We start from the raw sequence: 23,528 nt of genomic DNA, 5'->3' as shown, positions 1-23,528 counted from the left end.
CGGAGGAAGATGCTGCCAGCACCGAGATCTAGGAAGTTAGTCCAAGGCTCAGGGCATCTCATTTTAAATTGGTTTCCATCTCCACCCTTATTCTCATTACGCTGGTCCTGCTGTTGCAACTAATTCAGTAATGGGGATTGTTTTACAAATGGTACTTTTTGTTGATGTTTATCAGCAAGGAGATTCACTCATTTTGTTTTTTAGGGTCTTTTGATACCCTTTGGCAGCTGCTGCAAGAACTACTCCTCTCAGAACTTCTTCACGCATTCCATCTTCTGGTGTAGACCAAAGATTTTTCAAGGGTACATCTAAAAATGCAAATGATGTTCTCCTGTTGAGTCCAAGATGAGAGAACACATTCCTAGTTATCGTTAATGCATGAATATCTAATAGCAGCCAGGAGTCCTGAAAGGCAGAAATGATAGGCCCACCTTTCTACTCAGATCTTCTATCCACATTTGTCCATCCGCAAATGGGAGGCTCAGATCTATGGGAAGGACCGTCCTATATTGCATTGCCATGCATTTAACAAGAGCAAGTCTATTAAGTGAAAGGAACAGCATCATGTAGTTGTATTTCAGTGAGAGCATAAGAATTGTTTCTCTGGATCAGCCCAAAGTCCAAGAGAAGACTCTGGGAAGCTCACAGTCAGGGCAGGAAATTGATGGCCATCCTCTTGCTTGTCACCAGCATCTGATATTCCACAATCGACTCCTCTGTTCAGAGGGCTCCATTTACCCTTTGTGGCTAGTAGGCACTGGTGGGTCCTTGGATTTGCCTAATCCTTTTTTTAAAATGCCATCAGACTGGTGGCTGTGTCCAGCCTTGTCGCAAGTCGACGGCTCCCCCTACATTTTAGCACTGTGGGTTGCCTTGACTTCCGTTACCTTCCAGAAGCCTGTCAAGGTTTAAAAATGGCCTCCGCTATCCTTGTGTTGGGGAGAAATCAGAATGCTCGAACCTGTGTGCATCAGATATCCCAAATAAACTTGGCAGGGCCAAACACATGTTTTCCATCCAGCGAGGCTGCTGCAAGCATCTTCTTGGGAACTGCCTTCCCCAAAGCCTTTGGCGCAGTTTGAGTGGCAGGGTTTGTCTGATCCTTCTAAGAGCTCGGAATGGCTGTTTTGAAGTCTTTCGTCTGTGAACATGAAAGGCTTCCTTTGGCACTTGCGGCGCAGAGGGCAGGGCCAGCCCTGTCTGTCCTAATAAAAAATGTAATCAGCGATCCTCACTTCGTGTTTCTTTAAAAATGCATGAAAGAGCAGCGGCAGCGGTTTTACTCTTGGCTGTGGTAGGTTTACTCCACCTGCTTTCTTGTGCTCCTCTCACCCCCCACCTCCACCTAGGAAAGGCCCTACCTTTGGCTTTCCTTGTTTCTGGAAGACGGGCGTTAGAGGCTTTAATTGCAAACAGTGGAGCTTTGCATTTGGCAGTCATTGCATTTGATCCCAGTACAGAATCGATCGTCCTTGAGCTACAGCTGAACAGATATTGGCTGGATTTTATAAGCCCTGGCGTATTTAGCAAGAAGCTCGCAGTCAGAAAATAAACATTCCAGTTGGGAAAGCAAAAGGAGGAAGGCTGATAAGAAATAAGTCAGCCCCATCTTTGCCTTCTGCTTTCAGGAAGGTCTCTTGACCTGATGCGAATGCTCCCTATTGTCCTGGAGGCAGCATTTTCCTCCAACACACAGCTGAAGCAAGGAAACCAGGAGGTGGAGAGCAGATATGCAAAACATTACCAGAATAAAAATATCAGAATGCAGCATGTGTATCTGGTGACTAGGACGGCACCTCTGTGTGTGAATAAAATAGACATATACACTTGCTTCCCCTCCCCCCCCCCGCCCTCCCCGAGCAATTAATTTCTTGAAACATCCTTTGCCTAAGAGGAACATGCACAGAGGTATTCAAACAGACGTCACTGTCTCTTGATAACTGTGGCGGGGTCTTCCGATGTGGTATTGTTGCGGGACAGAAGAAAGTGGAGCCTGCAGAGAAAAGCACAATTCAGGTGTTTGCCTCGCCCAGTCTGCACAGAGCAATCGGCCTTTCTGAAGAGATACAAATGCAGTTCTCTTGCCTTTTGCTCCAGATGAGAATCCTTTGCCGAGAAGGGATACCGAGCCTTGCTGCTTCGGAAAGGAGAGGAGGAGTGTGACTGGGGAGTGCAAAGCACAGAATGGTGAAGTAAACCAGGGGCGGGAAGAAGGTAGATCCGGACCAACTGGTAGATCCCTGGTTGACGAGCAGTAGATAGGCAAGAGTTTCTGACTATCAATTGACTAACTAAAAAGCCTTTCCCCCCTAAATTACGTTACTGAAAGAGAATGCTTGAGGGGAAACCAGGAGTGGATTTTTATGTGAAATGACTTTTGAGCTTGGTTCTGGTACTGATTGCAAATTCCTGGGCTGAGCACATGCTCAGAAGTATCCTGTTCCTTAACACTTAGTGTATAGCTGCCCATTTGGGTCACAATTTTGTACAAGGCTCTGGTTGGTGGATCTCAAGGTTCTTTCTAGTGAAAAAACAAAGTAGATCCTACAAGCCTGAAATTAAATGACCCCCCCCCCCGCTGCCCATAAAACACTGCCTCAAGAGAATCTCAAAGTCAATAAAATGACATGGAGGCTTCCAGCTATCGCAGACATCTTGTTAAGGTGCTGACAAGCCTCATCTGATCGGTGCCACTCGGGGGGTCACTAGGGTTCCTCTCAATGTGGAATTCCACAAGGGCTCAAATGCAGGCAGAACAAGATGCAGGAAGCAATTTGCTGGCCTCTTGTCTGTGCCACAATGGTATCTCTTATCTATGACATGAAAAATCTGCCATTCAAAGAAAATAAAAGAAAAGAAAATTATCCCACATGTCACCTGTAAGTTCTTTGGATCCCAACCTCGGTTTGTGTTTCTCTCTTAGAAGCAGACCTCCGAACAAGTACTATTCCATAATATTCTTGGCACAGGATCAGAATTCATTGTGGGACCCTCCCAGAACCCCACAACTTTAAATGTGCATGCAGAGACCCACTTTTCTCATGCAAGATGTTTGTGAGCATGATTCCTTCTCAGCAGGGCCCCTTGCTCTTGACTGGCTTCCATACTGAGCATTGATTATTTGTTTTCTTTCTGTGTTTCCTTCTTACCCATTTTAAATGAAACTTGGAGGTTTTCCTCTCACTGAATGGCTTCCAAGTTCTCCTTAATAAAAGAGGCTCATTTTTGATATCTGTGTGTCAAGTCTTCAGTAGACGTTGAGGATCTTAGGGCCTTAGGGCTGGGTTGACTTGGCCTACAAATTCCCTCGTGTCTTGGGCCCAACATAGAGATGGCTTCCTACCCTGTCTTCTATAGCAGTGTTTATGATTAACCAAGAGTATCCCTGAGCGGGGTGGGGGGCATGATGAAGAGCACATATATGCATGCAGAATGACCCAGGTTCAGCCCCAGTATCTCCAGTTTAAAGGAGCTCGGGTAACCGTGCTTGGGAAGACTTCTCACTTCCTATGATGACGGAGAGCTACTACCAGTCCAAATAGACAATGCTGGGCTAGAAAGATCAATGGTCTGAAGTGGTGTAGTGATACATTTAGCAGGAGCCCATCATGAAACATACCCACCCCCCAAGAGCAGTACGCATAGCATAATACCCAATTGATTAAGATCAACCCTATGCATAGTTACTTGGAAGTAAGCTCCATTGAAAGTGCTGGCTTTTGCTTCTGACTGCATAGGTTCAGCGTATCAAACACACTGAGGTTTTAACAAAGGCTCCTTTTCAGCCAGCTAATTAGCCAAACGAGCGCTACGCCTCCTCTCGGTGCCCTCCATCTGTCGCTGCTCCCTGCATCTGCGCCGAGCGTCCAGCAAGCCCCCCTCTAGCGCTCTCTAACTGCCAGGGTCACTATCTATCCCAGGAATGCGGGCAGGAGGAATCTCTGCCAGCTGCTGTGCTTGTGAGAGATGAGCGAGCTCCTCTCCCACGGACTGCTGTTCCTCCTCAGAATCAGAACTGCTCTGGGGCTCTATGGGCTCAGTTTCCACCCGGACATTTAGGTTAGCTTTTTTGCTGGCTGTTTTTATCCAGTGTTTAACTGGATACTTGATTTATATATTTAAACGTATTGTTACCCAATATCTCTGGGATGGAGCGGACTGTGTCTGTATAAATAGAAACTGCACTGAAAAAAGAAAGGAAACCTGAAAACCGTTCTGTCATCATACGCATCCGCTCACTAACTGCTACTGGGTTTTTACTTGCCTCTCCCAAGGAATTTTCCCCACCCTTTTTCATATGCATTGACCTGGCCGGTTTTGTTCTGGAATAGCAACATAGCAACATCAACCTGGCAACAGCAGTCAGTGCATGAAAAGGCAAATAGACAAAAAGCTCAACAGAAAGGTGGTGTTTCTTGGAGTCTGTTTTTTACTGAGGGACATCTGTGTGGGTGTGTGAATGGAAATAAGTGGGGAAATAGCTTACAAATAATTCATGAGAAGCTTCCATTGAGAAGACACCTTAATGACTTGAGGAGCCTCCTGGCCAGCCCTCGCTGAGCATTTTTTCCCCACTCTTGCAGATTAAAGGTCACCTCAGATCCAAGCAGTTGTATAAACTGTGAGCTCATAGAGGGGCATGTATATTCTGTTCCAGGCAAGAAGCAGCATTAATGAAGCATTAAGGTTGAGTAATCAAGCATCTAAACATTAGGAACGCAGAGCTGTGGCTGAAAGTTCTCCCAGTGGTGTGTCCCCCTTTTTCCTTGTGCCTTTTGGAAAAAGGGCTTCTGAGCCCATAACATTCCGGCAGGTAGTCCACCAGGGAGGGCGCAGAGGCACTGATGGATCATGTGTCCCGCATTCCATCTTTGGTCTCAACCCATTATGTCGATCCCAAGTCTCTCAACATGGCCATGCCTTCCTCCCTTTCTTTTGTTCTCTCTCTTTTCTTCCTGCATTCTCCCCCGCCCCGCCATTTTAAACTAATCTTGAATGTTACATTAGATGAAGATAATATTTTGAAGATGATCACCACCCTGGTTTATCTTCCTGGTTTGTTAACCAACATTAAGCCAGAGTTCCCTGGTTCAAACATAACCGGGAATTCTGGCTTATTACAAGCCAAGACCTTCATGCTGGAGCCAGTGCTCACCAAGAGAAAGGGGCAATGGAGTTGCACTTGTCCCACCTCCATAAACCATGGCTTATGAAGCCTGCAATAATCACCTGAACCGGGCCTTTTTCTCTTTTTCTATAAACATCTTACGGAAAGGGTACAGAATACTATGGAACAAGGTTTGGAATTGAGAGATTAAAACACCATCCACTCACTTTATCTTGGTGTAGTACGTTCCAAAAATTATTTTGCATTTCACAAACAATATTGTTCTGCAGATACAGGAAGTAGCCATGTCACCAAAACAATCATATAGGTGTGATATAATCGTATAGGTGTGAAAATTTGAATGACATATATTACTTGCTCATTAATCTAAGAACCTCTTTCTTTAGGTTATATCAAATTCTGGTGCAGATATAAAGATCCATTTCTTATTTGAGAGGGAAAAATGAAAATCTAGTTGAATTGCATTCATGGGTTAATAGGTCCAAAAATATCAAATCTGAAATGAACAAAGACTGCCAGAGTTAGAATTATCTAGATATTACCATCAAGCAAGTTGGAGGACACCACATTATATAAGAAAAATAATGTTCCTCAGATATGATCACTCACATCCAGATCATATCTGAGAGAATATTCCCTATGGCCAATTTATGAGAATCAAACACAATTGCTCCAAACAGAGATTATATATGGTAGAGTCTAAAAACTGAGCTTTAGCAAAAAGAAGAAGAAGAAGAGCTTATCTAGATAAGATATTGCAGACAGCTGGAAAGAAAGTAGATAAAGTGAGTGGAGACAGACTGTAACACGCTCTTCAGACAACCCCCTAAGAACAGACTAATATGTCGTCTACTGTATAATAACATCGATGTTACTCTGAAATGGCCTATAAGTAAATAATTGATATTTGCTACAAGATACTTGCTACAAGGAAAAAATGTAGCTTTTAAAGAAGGTAAGAAACAAAAGGAATTGGATAGTGAGAAGTGATAGAGCAAGGATGGGTGCTGTGAAAGTCAGCTCTTGATGGTAGGGTCAGGCCCTTTCGGGCTATTTTCCATGTGACCTCTGTAAATACTCATTAAGACATTGTTAAAAACATTGTTAACCCTGGTGGTGGGAAGGAATATATTTGCAGGGACTTTACTACATGTCATGCCAGGTTGTCATTTATGCTATACAATCCCCATGCCGGGGGGCGGGGGGGAGACACATATAGGGAAAACAACCAAGTTCTAAACATAAGAAATGGAGAACATGACGGCAAGAAACATCAAAATGTGGGATCACCACTAGTACAACACTGGATTTATAAATCCCTTAATGTAGGAGATTTAACTTTGGGGACTGTGATACGGCCTTTAAAACAAATCAATAAAGTTATTTTAGAAAGAGAAGCCAGATGGATTTTAAGATTGGGCACCATAACTCCAGTTGGCCTCAATGAATCCCATGATCTTCCTACACTATTGGGAGCCTATGGTTGTTTTTCATTTTAGCAGCTACCTGCTCTGTTGATCCATCTGTTGCTTAAATTAATTTGGATTTCTAGAAACCATGTGGAACACAACACATTGTCTTGGCTCTTCGCTTCCAAAGGCTGTGGGCAAGTTTGCAAGTCATGCTAAGCCACCCTGAGAATGAGTCACCATGGGTTGGTTGTTGGCTTCCTACCCCAACAGACTTCCTAGCCCTCCCAGCAGCTCCTGGCATGTATCCCAGGGGTCTTTGTGGCAGAACTCCACGTTCCTCTGTCCCTACATCAGCACCCTTTCTGCAACTGGTCCGCTGGGGTTGCCAGTTGCTGAGGGACACCCCCCCACACACACACACATCAGAGCGCCAAATGGAATTAATTTTCTGAGCCCTTATAAACACGATAGCACGGTTGTAAATTTTTGGGGGGTACTGTTTAGCCAAGCATAGCAGTATCCCCCTCTTGTCAATTGCCTTGTCAATTCATCCTCCCCTTCCATCCTCCCCTTGCTAGTGCACCCCCTCTTTTTAAAGACTGCTTCACCTGCTCATAAAGTAAGCACACCCACCCCAAAAGATCCTTCTCCTGCAGCTGCCAGCCGCTTTCAGCTCCCCCCACCTCTGAACCCTGCCTCTGAACCTGGAGGTTTCATACGACCTCCGATTCCCTTTTCACGCCTTCTAAGCTAGCGGCCACATCGACCCCTCGTGGGAGCACATTCTGTAAATTAATGATGCATTTTGCAGAGCAGGGGGTGGGGAGCCTGCGTCCCTCCCAATGTTGTTGGGCTGCAACTCCCATCATTCCTGACCTTTGACCATGCTGGCTGGGGCTGATGGTAGGTGGAGTCCCCATCCCTGGTATACAGAGGTATGAACAGAGCCTCTAAGGCTGGCAGCTGTCCAAGGCTTTGCCCATCTGTGTGGGGCACAGTGGGAGAGCTGCCCCTGCTGGGATCCTTCTACACCCGTGAGAGGTGAAGCTTGGTTATGATCCCGTTCTGGCATTTACTGTCAGGTGGCAAGTGGCGTCCTTTGTGGAAGAAGATGAGGACCGAGCTAGATGTGACATTCATGTCTTTAGCCCTGTTGTGTAATTCCTTACAAGATGGTCATCGGGGGGAGTGGGGGTTGAGCCAGATCAGGACCACTGTGTTTTATTTGTAATAGGAGGAAAGCTCTGATTGGCGCAGGGACTGTGTGAGCCAGCAGGCCACTCCCAGTCTTCTAGCCATGGCTAGGAGGTCAGGCAGCATTACAGCTGCAGGCTAGCTCAGTGGCAGAGCCCCTGCTTTGCATGCAGAAAGTCCCAGGTTCGATTCCTGGCATCTCTAGGTAGGGATGGAAAAGAATCGTGCCTGAAATCCTGGAGAGCCATTGCTGCCAGTCAGTGTTGACAATACTGGGCTAGATCGACGAATGGTTTGACTCAGTATAAGGCAGCTTCCTATGCTCCTATGAGCCACTCTGATTTTAAATACCCCACTTTCCCCTCTGGCAGACAGACACCGCGATCCAAATCAGGAGCAGGTGAAAATCCTGTAGCTAAAACCTTGCCCCAAAGGAAAACACTGTGGGGGTTGAAAAAGAAACTTATCCCAGCCAGGCAGTTTCATATTGGAATTGTCCTCTCAATTCAGTGTGTGACAAACAAGTCTGTTTTCCTGTTAAAAGCTGTTCCGGGTATTATGAAGAAATAGCAAGTCTAAGTGATTTTTGACTGACAGGCAATTGTTAACTTTTTTTTTTCTTCCCTTCTCATCCGAAAGCAGCCTGGTCTCAAGGATAACAAGGAGGCTAGGATGTGAACTCTCGGGGCTTCCAGAACTAAAGCTGGATAAAACCCTCCTCAGAGACAGACGGCATCTAATGAGCTTCAGGCGCGGGGGGGGGGGGTGTCATAGGACAGGGGGAGGCTTTTAAGAAGATGATTGCCAGTTTGTATTTCGACAGGGATCTGTCTGGGTTCTGAGGCTGGGCCATTTTGGCTGAAATGTTAGGAAGCAAGTCTGACTGACTGGCAGGTTAGACACTGAAGATGCACCCTGATTCCCACACTTTCGGAGTGGTGTGCAAATGTATTTTTCCTTGGAATTTTCCTGCCCATCTATCGTGCTTGGGAAGCCATCTGTGCCAGCTCTTTTGATAATAGTGGAAGTAGCCGCGGCGGCTTATTGATCTAATACCATCTCCTCTTTCGCAGTGTGTCCACCATTCCTTCCTACTTGGCCTTCCATAATTAGTATAATGCACCACTTAAATGAAGACGTATTCTGTTGTCACCTGTGAGTGAAAAGAGGCATGAAGGCATGTGTGTATGTTGTTAAGGCATTTGTTCAGGCATAAAGAGGCTTATTCTCTAACCCAAGGATAGAATTAGCTACTCAGCTACTTGCCTCCGCCAGGCTGAGCACCACCAGGGCATCTCCTACCTTTTCCTTTTTCAATTCATATTTTAAAAGCAACATATCATCATCCTCATCATCCTCATTTATTTATCCCTCCCTCCCTCCCTCCCACCCACCCACTCACTCACTGAACTCGCAGTAAGATACTGTTACTTGTCCCAGCCTTTTAAATGAATAGGCAAGCCTTGTACATTGTAACTTTGCTGGTCACCTATGGTGATTAACAATTTACCCATCTCTAGACCATCTAGCTGTGAGTCCTTCAAGATCTGGTCCCAGTTCCTCTCACTGGCTCATCATTTCCACATCATCATTTCCACATGATCTCATCTGGGAGGGTGGCGCCCTGACTGTCTTCAACCACAACGGCTGCTACTGCTGCTGAAAATGCCTAGAGTCCATCAGAGCTTAGGCGTTGTTTAAGGGGGTTTGCTGGGGGATAAAATGTATTATTTTGCGGCTATGCAGATTATATTTTTGTATTGCTATTGGTAGGCCCTAGTATGAATATTTTTTTAGAGCATATTTATTGACATTTTTATGATTATATACATTTTGTTGCCTTGTAATTGTTAGTGAATCATCTTGAAATGTTATATTTTATTAAGTAAACTCTTCTGATGTTGGGAGCTGCTTTGAGCAGGGTTTTCCATTGAAAAGAGGCAAATAAGATTAAGGTGACTTGCTGTTTCTGGAGGCAGATTCATTTAGCTCAGGGGTGGCAACTTGCACCCCTTGGCCTAATTTCAGCAGCCCTTGAGAAGCCATCAGTTCAGACCTCTGGCAGGCCACTGAGCAGGGAGGAAGAGAGAAAGAAGTGTGTGTGTGTGTGTGTGTGTGTGTGTGTGAGAGAGAGAGAGAGAGAGAGAGAGAGAGAGCATGTGCAGGAATGCCCCTGCCCACCTCTAGCTTCAGCCCCACCCCTGCCAGCATACTCCCCCAACAGATCACTCTAGAGGAAATGTGGCCCTTGAAGGAAAAAAGGTTCCACACTCCCAATTTAGTTCCCTCTCTCTCAGGCTAGCCTAGCTGACAGGGTGAATGCAAGGATAAAGTACAATAATACACATCCATGTTTGACTCGCCATGAGTGTGGTAGAGGAGGAGTGGGATATAGATAATGATGCTGTTGCTGCTGATAGAGAGATGTCTGCACTTTTCGGTGAGGAACGTGATGCACTTACACCCTGCTGGAGACCATGTGAGTGCACAGTGTGCAAAAGTGATCCATATCTGCACTGCAAACGCAGAATATCTGTTCTTGTGGACGCGTGTCCCAAGTATGCAGGTGCAGTGTGGAGGAAGGTAGGAATATCTTCAATTCTGAAAGGGGGGGGGCGGTCTTTGCAGATTCCCTGTGATTTGGTTGTTTCTTGCCTCTCTGCCTGAAAACATGGCTATATCTCTGCTTTCAGGGAGGTATTGTGGTTAATAGCTAATACTGAAGAAGGGTGTTGCTTTCTCCAGATTATATGCAGAAACACAAGCTGCTCTTATCGCAATTATCCACATTATCGCTTTTGTGTGCATTTTGGATGCATGAATGGTTTGGGGAGGAGAGGGGGAGAAGTTCCTGATTTCCATGGAGCACACAAAGAGGAAGTGACAGCAGCTAAAGTGGCGGTTTTGTTACCTCGGAGGCCTGAGCAGTAACATTAAAAGCAAATGCATGAAATGTTGAGTTTGGAACAACTTTCCTTTTGTTTGTAATACATTTTCTGTCTTCATTTATTGCCACTTCACATCTCTGTTTACAAAGCTTGTGGAGGGATCTGGAGAGGCAGCAAGGGCTGAGAATGGGCCAGGAGTGGCTGACTTAAACTATTAGTTTCACTGGGTTAAGCGTAACCATGGATTACGAGAAATAGAGTACATTTCTAGATGGATTGTGACTCAGAGCACATGGTTAGGGGTCCCACAAAAAGAGATGCAAAAGAGAGCTGGTGTGCCATGGTGGCTAAGGCTGAAATGCTGAGCACGCTTACTAGGGAGCAAGACCCACTGAACATAGTGGGATTTACTTTTGAGTAAACATGCATACATTCCTCTGTACGAGACTGAGCTATGAATCAGGAAGTCTTGAGTTCAAATTTTGCCTCTGCTATGAAGTTGTTAGGTGAGCTTAGCCAAGTTATTCTCTATCAATGTCCACCTGTAAAATATTTATTCATTCATTCATTCATTCGTTCATTTCATTTCTATACTGCCCAATAGCCAAAGCTCTCTGGGCAGTTCACAAAAATTAAAACCAAAAAGTGCAGGGTAAAACAATATAAAATATAAAGGCATTAAAACCACAATATAATAGTACAACTGGAATAAAAACCAGAATAAAACTTAGCAGCAATGCAAAGATTTAAAATACAGATTTAAATATGGGGGAAATAATATTGGCCTACTGCAGAGGAGATTAGTATGAATATGTGGCACTCCTGAACTGCTAACTGAACTGTGTAACTTATCCCTAAGAGCAGCTTCCTTATAGGAGGACTGGAAGATGGTCGATGTAAGATCCTATATACTAGTAGCAAACTTATCTTCCAAAGTGTGGATCTTTCCTTATGTAGCCAAAATGGTAGTACCCATGCACAAGAGCCTCAGCAAGCTTGGGATAACAGAAGTACCGATCACTTTAAGGGAAGAAAACTGGGCGGCGGGGGGGGGGGGGACAGCCCAGTGAGGACTGAGCATGCTTTGTGGCCATGGAATGCCAACAAGCCATTGAGGGGAGATGGAAAATTGTGGGGAATAGAATGGAGTATCTTGAAAGAAGGCACGGCTGGCTGGCTGATACCCTGAACAGGAGCATCCCATGCTGCACCATTTGTTGCAGGTCCCACTCTTTAAAATGGGGACAGGATCCAGGAAATTACAAACCTGCCACCCTAACCATTCTCCTGGGTAAATTGGTAGAAAGCATCATGAAGGCTAGAATGCAAAGAAGAAGAAGAAGAAGAATTGGTGACGAGGAATCAGCATGGATTCTACAAAAGGAAGAGAATTCCTGTCTTACTCATTCACCCATTACAGGGGTTCATGTGCCATAGCTCCTGGATTGAATGCTACACCACTAATGTTAGAACTGCCCAATGGATGAATCTGTGTGTTTTGCCATTTCTGTATCAGTTTATGATTTTTAAAAAGCCCACACAACCATTCATATGCATTTTTGTGCGCACAAACATTTCTTTATCTGTTTGTGTGCAACTTTCCCTAATATAGGCATTTTTGCAAACACATTTCCCTAATATATTCCTTTTTGTACATTATTTTTCCCAATTACACGTTTTTGTACACATTTTTTTTACCCGAGAATTGCAAAAACCAAAGGACAAGTGCGTCCTGCTTCACTTATTAGTTTGGGAAGTGCAACTTAGATAGATGAATTATACAATGCAAATCAAGCTAATTTTGCCCCCATCCCTAGCTAGAACAACAGTATCCAGTGAGACAAGAATTTATCTGGGAAGTTCTCATTGAACCCTGCATCTCCCTAGGGAGAAAAGCAAGAGAAGAGGCCAAAAATTGAAACTTGACTTCTGTTGCCTTCTGGGTTTTGAGCCATTAAGTTTTAAGCTGTTTTCAGCAAACAATAAACTAGGATTTCTAGAATGAACATTGAGCGGTTTGGTGTGTGCGTGTATGCGTTTTAAGAACCTGGGACTTTAAAAAGCTTGCTGTGACTTGCAATAAAATTGCTAGACGAACGCTGGGAAACACACAGCAGTAATTTTATTAGCTTTTATTTTCCAATTTTTATTATTATTTTTTTGGTAGCATAATGAAAAACATTTTCCTGGAGCTGATAGCTGTAGTATAAAATTACTGCTCCACTGTAGCGCTTGCTAATTGAACTGGAAAATAATCACAAGGCATGTGAGTGTTGGAGGTTCACGTGACTCACGATAGCCAGAAGCTTATCTGGGTGAAGATGAAACAACTGGGGGGGGATGCGGAAAAGTGAATTTTATCTCCACCATTTGATAGTGTTTATAGTCCATTGGAGGAAGAATGCATTAGTACAAAAGTAGTTGTAATCACGTAATTTGATAAAAAGAATAAAAGGACATCATTTCTAGGTCCAGCTCTGTTAAAAGGACCACTTCATACATAACATCCTTTAGGAGCTAAAGTTAAAGTTTAGGTGTACAGCCATATTTTAAGTAGACACCTGAAAATGTTACACATGCAACATCGCACTGCAAACACACATTTTTAATGGGTACTTTTGCCAGAGATCTGTGATTGGCCATAACCCTGAGCAAAGTGTATACTCAGGGGCAAACATAGGAAGTCCCAGTGTTCACTGGTGGAACACATGTTTTGCATACAGAAAGCCCCAGGTTCCTGGCATCTCCTGTTAAAGAAGCTCCAGCTGTAGATCTGGGGGAGACCTTTGCTGGAGACCCCAAAGAGCTGCTGCCAGGCACAGCAAACTGTCCTGAGATAGACGAGCCAACAGTCTGACAGTATAAGTCAGTATATGTTCAAACCAGAGCTTGCCTGCAATTTGTGAAATGGCCCTTAATGGGAAGGCTGTTGTATGACCCTTGCTTTCTTCTGGTGCAGGTAGTCTAAATCTACCTCGCTCTGCCTTGTGCAGTGTGTTGAAAATGTGTTGCTGTCTTTTCCAGTGTGCCAGTGTCTGTATATTTTACCGAATTTTCTATATAAACACAATAACAGCACAAAGTGTATTCCCTTGGAATTGAGATTGAACCATAAATACCAAATGCTTTCTTCGATGAAGAGAAATTAAGAGGCTTTTGGAGATACATAAAATGCCTCACCTGTCTTAGTGGAAATGTTTTGCATGGTTCTAATGGAGAAAGGTGGTGTCGTCTCTCCCCCCGCCCCCAAACACACACACACACACACTCACACACGCTACAAGCCTTAAACAAGCCAATTTTATTTATTAGTTTTTACTTTGCTTCCATTCACAGTCTAGCCCATCAGTACAGAATGAGAATCTCTGCCCTGAATACTTAGAGTTTCAATAGCAGATCAATACAAGATCTTTGGGGAGTATGAGCTGAGCTGCTCCCTTTCCCCTTGGCAAAAGGATGAGATGTTCAGGCCTTCCTAGCATCAACTTGCCACTTCCTTCACCCTCTTTATAAAGGAACATATTGTCTCTTTGGGCATGAGGGATGACTGCTGAAAGACATGATGCAGCAAAAAAGGCCAGAGTTTAAAGAATGCCCAAGGGCTGCAGATTGCCGTTTGAGCAATTTGGCTGCCTCGAGGTCATTGCTAATTAGCTATATGTTGCTGAAAGAAGCTAGCATTAAATGTAATGCTGCACTATGGAAACAGCCAATCATACCACCTTGCCTTTGTAGTTGGGACATTTCCTGTCACCTAGCGACATGTGGAGAGGAGAATATGGTCACATCAGGGAAATGGCAGAGAAAGGAGGAGATGGGATCTATCTGAAAGTGCATTTAATCAAGCTTAGGCAGTATTGGAGCTTAGATGAGACTGTAATGTGACAGCTGTTACTGGATCTGTGATGTGTACAGGCCTTCTGGCAAAAATGCATCAGTTCGTATGATATCTGGGCATCTTTTCTTCTGTCTTCCTAATTGCAGAGATGGTGTCTGCATAAGTCTTCTCCCTAGTGCACCTCCAGCAAAAGGAGCTGAGCTGGAGGATGGCAGCGCCGTCACTGAAGACGCTCTAGCATGAAGCGAGAGTTACTCACATCTCCATCAGCCACAATAGGCTTCCAACCCAAGGTAGTGAATGATAATGTTCGAGTAGCCCTAACAGCAGCCGAAATACGGGTCTCCGTGTTTGTGTGGATTTATTGACAGCCATCTATTTCTGTAGGATACATGATATTGCATTTCCACAACCTTCACAGGTTGAGGCAGTGATCCTCAAATGGAAAGGCTAGAAAGCTGGATGGTGGATTTCCAGTTTAACAACTGTGGTGGTGTTGGGGATCTGTCCAATTGACAAGAGCAGTCAAGGACTCTGAAATGTCAGCTGGGATGTTGTGGGTTCAGGCTAGGACTTTGTCTGTGCTCAAGTCTGAGAGCCCCCTTCAGGTACAGAAGGAAACAGGGCTGGGAAACCTCAGCCCCTGCAATTGGCAAGCAGTATGAAGCCTTTAGGCTGGTCTGGTATAAATACCAGGAACTTGGCCTGCCTTTGCTCCATATGTCTGCTGCAGCCACCCATTCAGGTTCCCAGTTCCAGCAGTGGACAGCCAGGACCTTTGCTTGGCAAACCCCAATACCGTGTCTGGATTTGGGGAAAGGGTCAGAGAGGAGAACCCAAGACGTATGGTTCCCAAGCCAAAGAAAACATCTGGGTTGGTAGGGTCCCTTAACTAAGCATTCAAACCATTGCTGTAGGACAGCTTTCCCCAACCTGTTGCCCTCCAGATGTGTTGGACTGCAAGGCCCATAATTCCCAGCCAGCATGGTCAATGGCAATGGGAAATCATTTCCAGAAGCTGAGGTTCTTTTTTATTTGAATGCAACTTACTAATAGTTGTCACTCAGCCTTCAGGCTCTGGGCTTCCCTTGTGTGTTTGTTAACTTCAACTGCTACCATCAAATGTCGAAATTAGCTATGGATTTCTTCACAAAGCTGCTGTGAGCTCCATCCTGGAGAAGGCAGCAGCCACTGGAGCGAGAAAGGATTTAAGCTGTGCTTTCTATGATTCTCAGCCTCCAAGTATTAGCACAATAATGAATTTCAGGCCCAACTTTGAGAGAAAAATATCGTGGAGGGCTGTCAAATTAATTGATCTTCCCAGCATCTCACTCTTCTGTTTTCTGCCATGCACGGCTTGCTGATCTTGTTGAATCATTTCCCAAGTCAACTTGGTACCTTGTGTGAGAAACTGATGCTTGTTAGAGCTGTTCAGTGCCACACTGAACTCGGAAAATAAGGCTCACATTAATTAAGATGCTAACTTTTATGCTGGCCTGGTGAAAGGTGTTGCCTTACCTGTCAGGTTGGTTCTAGTGTCAAAATAGGTGCTTGGTGCTGGTAACCAAGGGTTAAGTGAAATTTTCAAAACACTACAGATCAGCAGCATGGATGAACACCTTGTCACAGGAGGGATGTTGTCAGGATCATCTTGGATTCAAATTAGTCCTGTGCAGTGGTGCGCAATCCAAGGATACAGAGTAGGAAAGGAAGAGGTAGTCTTGTTCTTCAAGGTCCCAGCATGGTGGCACCACCACCGTCACCATCACCAAAGCAAGCCCATTGGTTGCTCCTGACTTGTCTTGTCTGTATATGCTTCCAGGTCAGATCAGAGTCTTTGCCTGGACAACAATCAGACTGACACTGGTCATTTTGTGAAGTTCCCCAGTCAAGCTCTCAGTATCCCTGCCTGTCTACCTGCTTCGTCCTCCTCTGCCTCCCTGCCTGGCTGCTTTAGTATTTATTTGCAAGCCTTTCTGGCTGCTGCTTCTGTCCTGCCCCCTTCAAATGGACATCTTGGCTTATTCCCTGTCCTCTGACTGGGGGCCAGAGTAGACATAATAAGAGTCAAGGAGCTGATTTTTAGTCTCTCTCTTCCTTGTACTACAAACAATGTATGACAAGGGCAGAATGGTGGTGTCAAATCATGCATTGGTTTTTAATAGATATTACAAAGAGATACGGGGTGGCAGCAGCTCCATGCTGCTTATATATCTAGCTTGGCCCTGATTTTGTCTCCAGACTGATCCTCCTGTGAATTTTCCCCAGCACTCTTTCCGACATTGAGCCCCATTTTTCTGGGAGAACATGCCATCTCCCCACATGCTTGACTACCTCCATGGCATAGTGCTGACAAATGATGAAGTTCCTAACAGAAGCCACCAGAGTTAGGAGTGGGACTACCCAGTTCTCTGCTCAACTGCCTTGGGTGGTAAGCCCCCAGATCTACAGGCTGGAGCCACCAGATCTACTACAATCTTGCTTGGTAGTGAAAGGTTAGCATGTACTATAGTGGTTCTGCTCACCTGGGTTGGCTACTGATTCTCCTCCGCTGGAAGGCTATAAAGGCTTTCTGTTCAGTTTGAGATTTTGGCTGGGCAACAATGGCCTATCCTAATTCTGCCTCTCAGGTTATTCTGACTCCTGGCTTGATGATCCATCCCACCCCTAGCTATGACTCCAGGTTCCTCTCAACAGCTGCCTGTAACTGACTTCTGACAGACTTTGGCCTAGCTCCGAGGCAGGATGCAACTGGGGTTCAGTTCAAGCACAGGTGGACATGGAATAGATGGGCAATGGATGGTGTCATAGACGGGCACAAAATCAGCCACTGGATCAGGCAGATGATGATCAAAAGGTCAGAGGTAATGCAGAGTCAGGCAGAACATCAAGTTCCAAGGCAGGAATACAGGGATGGAGGGAACAGAAGCAGATGTGAGATCAAAGACAAGGTTCATGATCTGAGGAAGCAGAAGACTAGGTTGAGCCCGAACACCTATGACAACTTGCTTGGACTGATAAGCTGGCTTGGCTGCACAGACCTGGCACGTCCCAATTGGCTTGGAGAATCAGCTGACCATATCCAAGGAAGTCACCTGACTCTCCTCAGGGCTGGAACTGCAGCCTAGATGGGCACCTTTCCCTTAAGATCTAGCCTTCCTGGCCTTTTCTGAGGGCCCAGAGTGCTGGTGGTCCAAGAGACAAAATGCTACTGGAAACTAACTGTTGGAAGCCCTGGTTCGAGACCCCACACCCCGAGTGCCTTACAGACAGTTAATCACCTGGAGCCTTTCCCTGTTGTCTTTGGTTTTACTTCCCATCCCCATCTCCAGCTTATCTAAAGAAAAGTGATCCTCCCCTTCTTTTGTAGACCCAAATCCTCTGCTCAGCATCTGTGACTTTGCATGCAAGTGACGAAGCACATGCTGCTGTTCTTGTTTCTTAATTTATATCAAGGTTCTGCCTAAGGGCACTAGGCTGAGACGAAATAAGAACTTAGAAGAGCGAAGATGACTAAACCTAGTGTGAAGTACTGATGAGATTTCTTATCAAGCCTGCACATCGCCTCTTTGAAAGCTTTATGCTTTGGAGAAGGACTGCCAACAGCGCCCTGTTTTCATTGTTTTTCTCCCATTGTGGCAAAGTTTCCATACAATCAGCTATCCAATCAAAGCACTTAAGTGGCTGTGGGTTTCCTAATGCAGCATCAGTCCCCAAAGCCTGGTCAGCTGTCTCGTCTTTCTTCCCACTTCATTCTTTTGCAAGAATAGTAAAAATGTGAAAAACAGCACGCAAGTGGATTAATCATCCCCTGCTATTCTTCTTTGAGATTGTAAAGCAACAGTCATCCTTCATGAGTAAGATGCCACTCTATCCCTGTTCCCATCCCAACTCCCCCCCCATTTATGCTCACCCCCACAGTCTCTTTCAAAAAGATGGGCCTGTCGCAAGAAACAAGGGAACTGATTTCTAGCTGGCAGCCCGTGAATCCTGAGGTCTTCAGCAAACCACCTGAATCATGAATCACATGGAAGGTACTGCAGCTGGGAGCTTGAGTCTGGTGGTTTCACCATTGCTTTGTTTTTTTATTACCCAGGAGAAGGTCAAGAAGGCAAGCGGTGAAGGAAAGAACCAAGCCAAGGGTGATATGTGTCACTCACGGCTTTGTGCATTGAAAGGCACAGACGAGGTTGGTTTGGTTGGCAAGGAATATTTCAACACCCCTAACTAAAATATTCCAACCAAGTCAGCTGTACAACAGAACTGCACAGGGAAGTAGGGCTGTGTTATCCTGTGGAGACAGGGGCGACTGACCTCTGTTCTCAGATCAGACTTTGCGATCTTCACTGTGCTATTTACAGCTTAAAAATATATAATGTTTTATTATCCCCTCTCGGAAAAAAAATCTCCGTGGCCAAGATATATCAAAGAAGCAGTCATACAAATTAATACAAGTAATAAAAACATTCTCAATATGATTTTATGTTCTTATCAATTAATGTTGGCCTTGACAAGCCAAATGGGGCCTTGTGAGTAGAGGCAGTTATGTCTCTGATTGCTGGATGCTTGGAATGAATAAGAGGGACATAGATATGACATCATGCTCAGCCTGCAAGCGTCCATTGCATTTGGCTAGCCTCTGCAGGAAACAAAGCACAGAAGTTGATCCTTAGGGAGTGTCTGTAGTTCAGTGGTAGAGCAGACACTTTGCATGCAGGAGGTCCCATGTTCAATCCCAAGCGTCGCCAATGAAAAGAATCAGGTATCAAGCAGTGTGAAAGACCTCTTCCTGAGACAATGGAGAGCCATTGCCAGTCAGACTAGACAATACTTGGCTAGGTGGCCAGGTAGTCTGGCCCAAGGTAATTTCCTATGTTCCTAGATGGACTCTTGGTCTGATCTTGCAAGGCCATTTTATGTTGCTTGCTTTAATGGTGATACTCAATTTGGCTGCTTGCCCTTTCCTTTCAGCAACTGCAGCCATGTTTTTTTCCAAGCAACCAACTCTCAGCCTCTTCATTTTCTTGTCTTTTGAAAACGCAAATAAGATCCTGTCACGGCTTGCACTAAAAGATGCTTGAAGGTCATGCCAGCACCATCATAAAAATGAAGGAGAGGAAATCTTAGTGAGACTTGTCAAGAGTCCAGCCCAGCAATGAGTCTGAGGGGACCTCATCCGAGGAAGAGAACTGGGACCTTGCAGAGACTTCTGATGCCACTGGGGAACCAGAAGAACTGGCTGTCACAGTACAGCAGGCCGAGTTACCCTGACCCAAGGACACCTTGACTCCCCCCCAATAACTTCACACACCATGTCTGGACCCCAGACCCACCACCTACCCTCCCAGGATCTGAGGTGGTGTCAGGCCCAGCACAAAATGCAGAGTCAGCAGATAAGTGCTTGTCTGGCAAGGGGTCTGCTCAGGAGGAAGAGGGCAAAGACAGAGAAGGAACAGGTGTGCTTTTGGACCCAGCAGAGGGCCAGGAACAGGAGGAGCTGACTGAGAGGGTATAGACCACCCTATCTCTTCTGCTGGGTATCAGCTCCCTATCAGGCTCTTATAAGTAGCTCTAGCTTATCCTAGCTCCAGCTGTACCTTGCTCTAGCTCCAGGTTACCCTCACATCAGCATCGGCACTAGTTCCATTTTACCTCCTCCAAGGTATAGAAAACTGGTGACAGATGGCTTAAAAATCCTGAAAAGTTCATGGGATCATAGCGAGTGAGCATCGGTTGATTGCCAAGCTGAAACCTGGAGATTTTGTCTTTCTACTTTGTCCATCCTGCAAGCGGCTTCTTTGGAGCCACTCTTATTCCAGACACATGGCCTGGCCACTGGTTTGTGGTGCCCGGAGGATGCTGCTGCTGCTGCTGCTCATTTCTGTTTTCTCTTGAGGGAGCCCAGTTGCAATATGGCAGGCTCACAGATGGTCAGGAGATGCAGCATGAGCATCCTTGGAGTCTTCAGCCACAGAATGCTTTCCTTCAGCACCAGAACAGTCCCATCAAAATGGGCATGTGCCTCTGAAGTAGAGAGGAGAAAGTTGGAAGGTCAGGACCTACACTAGCTGCTGAAAGTAAGATTTTATGTCAGCCTTTATTTTTAACGTCAAATGAGCCGAATATTTCTTTTTGCTTCAAAATTACAGATTTTCTGGGGCTGAGTGAGCAGCAGCCCCAAATCCCTTTATCCTACTTTTTCCGTGGCCATTGTTCCTCCCATCTACTGCTGCCCCATTGCCACCCCACTCCAATTTCATTCCTCTTCAAGCGATCCCAGCCAATCATAGGCTATGTATCGTATGTGATGACATGATGCTATGTAGCCAATCAAATTTGTCTATGTTCTGATGTCGATATGGGCAAACAAAGCACATTTATTAGATAAAGGAATTGCTTCCTGCACTGGTCACATGGACTATCCCTTGCTCATAATGCTAGAAATCAACAAGAGTCCTCCCAGGAATCTGAATGCTGGGAGATTCAGGAGAGATAAAAAGAAGGATTTATTCACACAGCTCATAGTTAAACTATAGAATTCACTACCACAAGATGTAGTGATGACCACCAATTTGGATGGCTTTAAAGGGGGATTAGATAAATTCATGGAGGAGAAGGCTATCGATGGCTACTACTCCAGATAGCTATATATTACCTCCAGTATATGCCTATGTACACCAGTTGCTGGCGAACATGGATGGGAGGGTGCACTTATATCGTGCTTGTTGGTTTCTGGTGGGCAGCTGGTTGGCCACTGTGTGAACAGAATGCTGGACTAGATGGACCCTTGGTCTGATCCAGCAGGGCTCTGCTTATCAGAGATCATTTTAATAGTAGAAAACTTTCACAGCAACCCCTGAAAGAGTCATCAAAGGGGGATGGGGCCCTTTTGCCTTAGCTTGATTTTTACGAACGTAAGAGCCATGCTGGATCAGACCAAGGGTCCATCTAGTCCAGCGCTCTGTTCACGTAGCAGCCAACCAGTTATTGACCGGGAACCCACAAGCAGGACAGGAGTGCAGCAGCACCCTCCTGCCCATGTTCCCCAGCAACTGGTGTACCTAGGCAGACTGCCTCTGGTACTGGAGGTAGCACATAGCCATCAGGACTAGTAGCCATCAGTAGACTAGATTTTTAACTAGTGAAAAGCCTACCATCATTGGCAGGTACAATGTATGAGCAAAGGTGACTTTTATATTGTGAGAAACCCTAACGTCAGGCCAGAACAGTGCATTCACACACCCCATTGCACCTTCATATGGGATCCCCTCAGTGAGGACTCACCCACCCACTTTCAGGGATTGAATCATTTTTCCCCTAAGGGTGGTTCTCAAAGACTAAATGAGAAGTGCAAATGGAGAGAGAGTTTGCCAGAAATGCTGATTCCATTCTTTGGGTGGCTCTTCGCCTCTTTCACCCAGGTATTCAATTTCCTTTCTGGCTCTTTGAGCCAGTTTCTCCTTGCCCAGCCCCTGAAAGAGCAGCTTTTTCAATACGTTCCCTGGAAATCATTTTATAGTTGTCCATCCCTCTTTTCCCTCGTAAATTCACTTTATATATCAAGCCAGCAACACAGGGTCAGAGGTCATGGCAAGAAGCAATTATTCTAAAGAACCAGCTGGCCACTCTTAGTTTACAAAGATAATATTATAGGCAAGAAGAACATAGCTGGAGATGCAGAAGGTTATTGCAGGAAACAGCCTTTTTCCTTTGATAGATGGATGGCAAAACATCCTTATTAGTGCTGCATTGTTAAGCTGTCCCATGGGGGGGCAGGAGGACGGTGCAACGTGATGCCATGAAGGCATCACAACCTGCCATTTGCTACAAAGGAAAATAAAGAACAATAGACGGAGCCAACTCATAAGCATTGCCAGTCCTAGCCACGTCGTGTGGGCCCATTTGTCTTGTTTTGTGTTTTTAGTATTTCTATCATTTTAAATGAACAGCCCCTAATTATAGTGATTTACTGGCTACCTGGGGACATGATATTTGAGCAAGGCCGAATGCTTAGGAGAGACTGATCAGTGAGGCATGATTCGATTGGGGGATTTTAATAATGATATCACCACCCAGGAGAGGCAACTTTTGAGCAATTACACCACTCCTCAGAACTCTCCTCTGATTAAATTGTAGAACTGAAGCACTCCTATCTCTCCGATAGCTTCCTCCTTCTTCCCCTGCCCCTCCATTATCTTAATTTTTCAAGTTTGGGGACAATCTTTAGGGGAGGCCTTTAGAAAGCCAAATGTCTGTTGTGGTTGCTTTAAACTCCCATTTCTTACAACTGGGAAGTATTGAACATAAAGCAGGGTACCCTTGTGTCTAGGCTGACACTGTGCCACACTGGCTCATCTCTCTTTGGAATGTAGCCAGACAAAGCCCTCCCTGGTAGTGGGTCTATGTTCTACCAGCCCAACCTTAGCAGCTGGAGTCCTGGCCTGCTTGTTGGCTGCCTGCTAGCTCCCTGACTCCGTAACGGCAAACAGAATAGTTGCTTTCTGGGCATGATGGAAGACAGGGTCCCATTGCTCTTTGAAGCTGACTGTGGGGGAGGGACCTGTTGCCTGGCAGCAGTTCAGAGAGGAATGCGGCAGCCTTTTTTGTTTCTTTTTTTGTCGTGTGGCTTGCTCAGGTAGAGGAAGGGAAGCTGGAATTTGAACTGCACGTTAGGTCTTGTGCCTGCCTGGCTTCAGACCGTGCTCCCTTGCCCAGTGTTGCGTACCTGAGTGGACAGACCCTCACTCCCGCTATGACCTCGATGAAAGATACCAAGACGGTTTTTCTAACCATGAGTGTTTCTGACATTTCAGGTTACTTAAGCAAGTAATTAAACAAGTTTGGTATGGACACCAGTTGCTGGGGAACATGGGCGGAAGGGTGCTGTTGCACTCATGTCCTGCTTGTGGGTTTCCCGTGGGCAGCTGGTCGGCCACTGTGTGAACAGAATGCTGGACTAGATGGACCCTTGGTCTGATCCAGCAGGGCTCTTCTGGTGTTCTTAATTTTGACTTTTGCACGTGTTGGGGGAGGGTAACATCTTGATTTGTTACTTAATTAAAAAAGGA

General features: G+C 45.4%; 1 protein-coding gene across 8 annotated transcripts in view; it reads left to right on the top strand.

Moving 5' to 3' along the window:
* Positions 1–23,528, top strand: part of MAD1L1 (mitotic arrest deficient 1 like 1) — a 635,972-nt gene that overhangs the window by 596,325 nt on the left and 16,119 nt on the right. For 3 of the 8 annotated variants that reach the window (XR_014785506.1, XR_014785504.1, XR_014785505.1), the window contains one exon: positions 14,607–14,753. The exons of 4 other annotated variants lie outside the window; for them this stretch is intronic. Coding sequence is in view for 1 of the 4 variants with exons in the window: in XM_084818235.1 (XP_084674361.1) it covers positions 14,607–14,636 (30 nt within the window). In the remaining 3 variants the exon portion in view is untranslated. Of the gene's footprint in view, positions 1–14,606; positions 17,918–23,528 lie in introns of those variants that run through there. One more of the 8 variants, XM_084818235.1, reaches the window with a different exon arrangement.

This window comes from Heloderma suspectum, chromosome 12 (genome assembly GCF_057233095.1).
Source record: "Heloderma suspectum isolate Gila_16-S chromosome 12, 16-S_ref, whole genome shotgun sequence".
Classification (NCBI taxonomy): domain Eukaryota; kingdom Metazoa; phylum Chordata; class Lepidosauria; order Squamata; family Helodermatidae; genus Heloderma; species Heloderma suspectum.
Note: the sequence above shows the minus strand (reverse complement) of the source record. Positions and strands in the feature narration are given on the sequence as shown.